General features: G+C 38.0%; 1 protein-coding gene across 1 annotated transcript; it reads left to right on the forward strand.

The window, feature by feature from the left end:
* The first annotated feature begins 3,360 nt into the window (after positions 1-3,360).
* Positions 3,361-3,875, forward strand: LOC112705118 (uncharacterized). Its single transcript, XM_025755979.1, has 2 exons — positions 3,361-3,747; positions 3,837-3,875. The coding sequence occupies exons 1-2, from the start codon at positions 3,361-3,363 to the stop codon at positions 3,873-3,875; spliced, it is 426 nt and encodes a 141-aa protein (XP_025611764.1).
* The last annotated feature ends 3,670 nt before the right edge of the window (positions 3,876-7,545 follow it).

Genomic DNA, 7,545 nt, shown 5'->3' on the forward strand with positions numbered 1-7,545 from the left:
CTCTCAACCCTTAAGCTCAAGTGCACTTTTCTCTCAACCATTACCTAACCCCAAGAGTGGCATCAATGCCATCACCTTGAGGTCCGGCACCATACTACAAGAAAGGAGTCCCAAAGAGTCAAGTGCAAGGGAGGCTACTTTAGCTGAAGATGTTGTTGAGGTGTAGGATGTGGAAGATGAGGAAGAAGCTCAAGAAAAAGAGGCTCTAGGGAGAAAGCTGTGTTGAAAAAAGCCATTCCAATCCCATTTCCAACCTTGGCAAAGAGGACCAAAAAGCAATTGGAGTTGGATCCAAAGATGGTGAATATCTTCAAAAAGGTTGAGGTAACTATTCCCCTTTTTTATGCTATTTGCCAAGTTCCTAAATATGCCAAGTTTTTAAAGGATTTATGCATGAACAAGGAAAGGATTAATGAGTTGGAAACTATTCCTTTGGGTAGTTCAATTTCTACTTTAATGGGTGCTATTCTTGAAAAATATGGAGATCTGGGACCTTGCTTAGTATCTTGCACTATAAGTGGTACTTAATTTGTGGATTGTATGTGTGATCTTGGTGCTTGTGTAAGCATTATGCCCTCATCTGCACGCTTTGTTTTGGCCGACAAGAGCATTATTTCTGTGGTTGGTATTGCTGAGGATGTTTTAGTGAGCATCAAGGGATTGACCTTTCCGATCCATTTCTACATCCTTGAGATGCTTCCTAATGACTCCAGGAAGCCTTCATCTATCTTATTAGGGAGACCCTTTTTGAAAACCTCTCGGTTTAAACTTTATGCATTCTCAAGAACCTACTCTATTGAGATTGATGGTAGAGCAGTAAGCTTTTATTTGGATGAGGCTATGAAGCATCCACCGGAAGACCACTCTATCTTTCGGTGTGACATTGTTGATGAAGTTATGTCCGAAGTCTACCATGAGACCCTTGATAAGATGAATTTGAGCATAAGGCCAAGTGTGGGGAAGCTAAATGAATGTGATGAAGACACCTTGCCACCCCCAATATTGCCAAAGAAAAATGTACCAAGTCATGAGTTCAATATGGAATTGAAGCCTCTACCCTCACACCTCAAATACGCCTTTCTCGATAACAATCCAAAACTCCCAGTGATTATTGCAAGGGAGCTTACTTCCGATCAAGAGGAGAGATTACTTGATGTGTTGCAAGGGAATAGAAAGGCTATTGGGTGGAGCTCTACGGATATAGTGGGTATAAGCCCCCATGTTTGTGAGCATCACATTTTTCTAGAGGAGGGAGCTAAGCCGGTCTGCCAACCACAAAGAAGATTAAACCCCACTATCTTGGAAGTTGTTAAAAAAGAGGTTACTAGACTTCTAGAGGCCGATATTATCTATCATATCTCGAATAGTGAATGGATTAGCTCGGTGCAAGTTGTGCCGAAGAAGTCGAGTGTCACAATGGTTAAGAGTGAAAGCGGCGAACTCATGGCAACTAAAGTGCAAAACACTTGGAGGGTATACATTGACTATAGGCGCTTGAACTTGGCAACCCGGAAGGACCACTACCCACTTCTATTTATTGATCAAATGCTTGACCGGTTGTTAGGTAAATCACGCTATTGTTTCGTAGATGGCTATACTGGTTATTTCCAAATTCATATAGCACTGAAAGATCAAGAAAAGACTACTTTTACATGTCCCTTCAGAATGTATTCTTACAAGAGGATGCCTTTTGGCTTATGTAATGCACCTGCGATGTTCCAAAGGTGCATGACTAGCATCTTTTCTAATTTCCTTGAGCATTGCATGGAAATTTTTATGGATGACTTTAGTGTTTATGGAGATTCATTTGATGATTGCTTCGGTAGTTTGGTCAAATTACTAGAAAGATGTTCTAGCTCAAACCTTGTTCTCAATTTTGAAAAGTGCCATTTTACGATTAAACACGGTATTGTGTTAGGCCACTTCGTTTCTAGTGATGGTATTTCTGTGGATCCTGCAAAAGTTGAAGTTGTTTCTGGATTACCTTCTGTGAGGGAAGTCCGTTCTTTTCTTGGTCACGCATGTTTTTACCGGCGGTTCATAAAGGACTTTACTAAGGTGGCTTTACCTCTATCTCAATTGCTCCAAAAGGACATAGAATTTGATTTCAATGAGGTGTGCATGGAAGCATTTGATACATTGAAGGAAGCCTTGACCAAAGCTCCCATAGTGAGAGGGCCAAATTGGAGTAGCCCGTTTGAGATCATGTGTGATGCATCCAATCATGTAGTGGAGCCGCGCTTGCACAGTGCGATGGTAAGGATCCTTATGTTATAGCTTATGCCTCTAAGACTCTAGATGGAGCCCAATCCAATTATACTACCACTGAAAAAGAACTATTGACAATTGTCTTTACTTTGGATAAATTCCGGACTTATTTACTTAGTTCTAAGGTAGTAGTATACTCGGATCATGGGGCATTGAAATATTTGTTGGCAAAGAAAAAGTCTAAGCCGAGATTGATCCGATGGATATTACTCTTGCAAGAATTTGATTTAGAGATCAAGGATACGAGTGGATCACAGAATTTAGTAGCGGACAACCCGCTTTGAACATTTGACATGTGACTCCACCCATATCAATGATGTTTTTCCCTTAGATGCCTTGCAATAAATCTCGGAAGTTACTCCTTGGTTTGCATCTATTGCCAATTACTTGGTAGGCCATACCTTTTCTCCACACTTTTCTAAGCACCAAAGGGACAAGCTTAAGAGTGAGTCTAAGTATTACATATGGGATGATCCCTACTTATGGAGATGTGGTGCTGACCAAGTAATTAAGAGGTGTGTGCCTCAAATGGAATTCCGGTCTATTTTAGAAGCCCGCCACTCCTCTGAAATTAGTGGGCACTTTGGTCCTCAACGAACGGCAAGAAAAGTGTTAGACTGTGGATTTTGGCAGCCTGGCCTATTCAAAGATGCAACCCTCTTTTGTAATTCTTGTCGCCAATGCCAAAGATTTGGAAATATATCCAAAAGGAATGAAATTCCTCAACAACTTATGTTATTCTGTGAAATTTTTGACGTTTGGGGCATTGACTTTATGGGTCTGTTTCCAAACTCCAATGGTTTTCTCTACATCTTGTTAGCAGTTGATTGCGTCTCTAAATGGGTGGAAGCAATTTCAACCCGTACTGATGATGCTAACATTGTTGCTTCCTTTGTAAGAAATTATCTTATTTGCCATTTTGGATCGCCACGAGCAATCGTGAGCGATCAAGGCTCACACTTTTACAACAAGAGGATAGCAACTTTCATGAAGAGATATGGCATTATCCATAAGGTTTCCATAGCTTATCATCCCCAGAAAAATGGCCAAGAAGAGGTCTCTAAGTGGGAAATCAAAAGAATTTTAGAGAAGATGGTGAAACCCCATAGGAGGGATTGGAGCTCTAAGCTTGGAGATGCACTATGGGCCTACCAGATGGCTTATAAGACACCAATCGGCATGAGTCTGTTCCGGTTGGTCTACAGAAAGGCATGCCACCTTCTGGAAGAAATTCAGCATAAGGCATATTGGGCCATCAAGGAATGTAATTCAGCGTTAGGTGGAGTCGGAATTGATAGAAAATTGCAATTGGAGGAATTAGAGTGCATAAGATTAGAGGCATATAAGAATTCAAGAATCTACAAGGAAAAGGTGAAGGCGGTGCATGACCGGAATATCAAAAGAAGAAAGTTTAGAGTTGGAGATCAAGTGCTTCTTTGTAGCACAAATCCCTACACTTTCGTACTGATGTACCAGCAAGTACACTGGGTCGTCTAAGGAATACCTGGTCAAGTTAGGGTTGATCCCACGATGATAGTGGTTTGAAGCAAGCTATGGTTATCTTGCAGGTCTTAGTCAGGCAGATCGAAAGGTTATTAGATTTGTGAGATTTGAAACTATGAAGACATAAAACTAATAAAGATACTGTGTAAATTAAGTGGAATCAGTAAAAGGATTATTGGAATAAAATCAGTAAAATGGATATAATTGAGGATTAGAGTTGCTTAGCCTTTTTGAATTAACTCTGGTATTACTGTCTTCTCTGCTTGTGAGTGATTTCTTCTATGGCAGGCTATATGTGATCAAAGCCATGGGCCGTGGTCATTGATCTCCTCTGCTACAAATTGAACGCCATTGGCCGTGGTCATCCGATCTGATGAAGGGTGAAGCTCTAGAAGTTCATTCTCTTGGCGATCCAACTCAAAATGCCACAAACAAGGTCGAATCTTCTAGATCAGAGAATGCTGCTTCTTTAGATTCTAGCCTATACCACGGAGACCCTAATCTCCCCAAAAATTGGTAGAACTGATGTCTTGAGAAGTCCCCAACGAAGTCGTGGATTAGCCGTCTGAGAGATGTATACACATAGCTGTTGGCTCGTGCTTTCTAGTCACGTATTCACACGAACCCAAGTAGACGCGGGTGTTTGTCAGGCACGTTCGTCTTAGTATGATGAAAAGAGTTGATTGTCACTGATCATCCTATTCACCATGTTGAAGAGCGTGTATACATCTTAGAAGTAAATCAAACACGGATCTAAGAAGAAATAGTTATATTTTTATTAATTCATAGGACTCAGCAGGACTCCTCCCCTCAACTAGGAGTTTTAGAAACTCATACTGATGTAAAATACAATGGTAAAAACATGTATGCTGAATGAAAAAGTATTCGAATAACAGAAATTAAATCCCTTAAATACTACACTCATGACTAGTAAGGGTAAAACAGTCTTTTTAGTGCTAAAATCCACTTCTGGGGCCCACATATGAGTGTTTGGGCTGAGCTTTGATGTGATCCACGTGCTATGAGGTCTCTTTGGGCGTTGAACACCAGCTAAGTTCTGCTCCTTGGGCGCTGGACGCAAGAAAGGGTCGTAGGGAGTTGGCGTTGAACACCTATTTTGGGCCTTCTAGTCCAAAACAAAGTATAAACTATTATATATTGCAGGAAAGCTCTAGAAGTCAGCTTTCCATATCCATTAAGAATGTTCCATTTAGACTTTTGTAGCTCCAGAAAATTGCTTCCGAGTGTAAGGAGGTCAAATCTAGACAGCATCTGTAGTGCTTTCTCTGTCTCTGAATCAGACTTTTGCTCCAGCTCCTCAATTTCAGCTAGAAAATACCTGAAATGGTACAAAAATACACAAACTCAAAGTGGAATCCAAAATTGTGAATTTAACACTAAAACCTATAAAAACATAATAAAAACTAAACAAAACGTATTAAAAACTATATGAAAACTATGCCAAAAAAATGTATAAAATATCCGCTCATCATAACATCAAATTTAAACTGTTGCTTGTCCCCAAGCAACTAAAAATAAAATAGGATGAAAAGAAGATTAGGATGCAATAAATCTCCGAGTTTCTAATGAAGCTTAGTTTCAATTAGATGAGCGGGACTTAGTAGCTTTTTGCTTCTGAATACTCTTGGCATCTCACTATCCATTAAAAATCAGAATGGCTGGCATCTTTAGGAACATATAATCCAGATGATATTATTGATTCTCCTAGTTTAGCTATTTTTCATTCTTGAACACAGCTTTCAGAGTCTTGGCTGTGACCCTAAGCACCTTGTTTTCCAATGTTACCACCTAATACAATAATGCCACAGACACTTTAACTGGGTGAACCTTTTCAGATTGTGACTTAGCTTTGCTAGAGTCCCTAGATAGAAGTGTCCAGAGTTCTTAAGCACACTCTTTTTGCTTTGGACCACGACTTTAACCACTTAGTCTCAAGCTTTTCACTTGACACCTTCACGGCACAAGCACATGGTGAGGGACAGCTTGGTTTAGCCGCTTAGGCCAGGATTTTATTCTTGTAGGCTCTCTTATCCATTAATGCTCAAAGCCTTGGATCCTTTTACCCTTTCCTTTTGGTTTAAAGGGTTACTTGCTTTTTCAATCTACCCTTATTTTCTTGCATTTTTGGACACTAATCGATTTTTCTTCTTTTTATTTATTTATTTAATTTTTTTGCATGCATAATAATTTTTTTTCTTTTGCAACATGCTTTTTCTTTTTCTTTTTGCTGCTTTTTCTTACTTCAAGAATCAATTTTTAGATTTTTCAAATTATTAATTATATTTTTCCTTTTTCTTTATTCCTTCAAGAGCCAGCATCCTAAAATTCCAACTTCAAATATGCATTGTTTATTCTTTCATTTAGAAAACTAAAACAATACCACCACATCAAAATAATTTAACTATTCTTTATTGGAAAGCTCGAATATTTTATGCATCTTTATTTTTTCTAAAAAAATCTACTATTTTATTCATGTTGAATGATGATAAGAGGAATAATTTATAACTAATTGGAAAAATAAAAATTAATTAATTACTACTAATGCTTATGTAATCTTAGAAATTAAAAAACATAAAAGTAAAAATAAAAATAAAAATAAAGACTTAATTACAACCTGATCATGCAACTATAAATTATGCTGGAAATACGTGAGACAGGAATATGAATAGTCACAGGGTTTGATCAATCCATTGAGTTCTAGGCAGGCATATGTCCTCTAGGACTTGATCAAGCTTTTGGTTGGCTACAACCCTTCTATTGTATGACTCACGGTCATCCTTTTACAGAGGTAGTTTGAAGATCTCTCTCACCCTATTTAGATGAAAGTACATGATCTTCCCTCTAACCATGGTGCGAAAAGTATGGAAGGTTGTTCTATCTTTCTTTTTCTTATCTGTCATCTATAGATTTGTATAGAATTCTTGGATTATGTTGTATCCAACATTTAATTCGGGATTACTTATAATTTCCTAGCCTCTCCTTTGAATCTGCTCTTGGATCTCCGTGTATTCTTCTTCTCCAAGGTTGAATCCCACTTCAGGGATTACTAGCCTTTTACTCATTATCTTGTGATAATGATCTTCATGTTACTTGGTAAGGAATCAAACAGGCTTGAAAATAACTGTTGAGTTGTCTTCTTTCTTGTTTTTTGGGGTGGTCTTACCACTTTTTAGAGCCATGGGATTGAATTCTTGATGAGAGAACAGGACTCCTGCCTCACCAAATTTAAAATTTTGCTCATCTTCTAGCAAAGAGTGAGAAAGGAAGAAGTAGAAAAGAGAATAGAAAAAGGAAAAAAAGAGGAGAGAATTCGAATAAGAGGTGGAGAGTGAGGGAGAGAGGCATGGTTACACATATATATAGGGAGGGGGGAGGGATTTTCGAAAATAATTATAATAGAGAGATAAATATTTTTTTTTGGAAAAAGATAGAAAAAGATAAGTTGTTAAATTTAAAAGAGAAAACATTTTAAGAGGATAGAAAAGGCTATAAAGACAAGATAAGAAGTATGAAAAATATTTGAAATTTTAATAAAAGATATGAATGATGACAAGCCATCTTAGCCTAGTTTCACTAGTCTTTTTCTTTGTTTTCATTAGGTTTTATGCACTTTCTTGCATTCTAAGTAAGTGATTTAGAATGGAAATGCATGACTTCTTTGAATCAAACAACCACCATCTAATTGATGCTAAATCATGAGGTTTAGGCTAAATTTAATTGATTTTTAATGATTTATAAACCTTGTGAATTTGG

Source organism: Arachis hypogaea, chromosome 8, assembly GCF_003086295.3.
Source record: "Arachis hypogaea cultivar Tifrunner chromosome 8, arahy.Tifrunner.gnm2.J5K5, whole genome shotgun sequence".
NCBI classification, from domain to species: Eukaryota; Viridiplantae; Streptophyta; class Magnoliopsida; order Fabales; family Fabaceae; genus Arachis; species Arachis hypogaea.

Bases quoted from the DNA above. Each gene is read 5' to 3' on its own strand.
- LOC112705118 (XM_025755979.1), top strand. From the start codon at position 3,361: ATGGTGAAACCCCATAGGAGGGATTGGAGCTCTAAGCTTGGAGATGCA. The intron at 3,748-3,836 runs GTACACTGGGTC...GTTATCTTGCAG, and splicing joins TCGTACTGATGTACCAGCAA to GTCTTAGTCAGGCAGATCGA.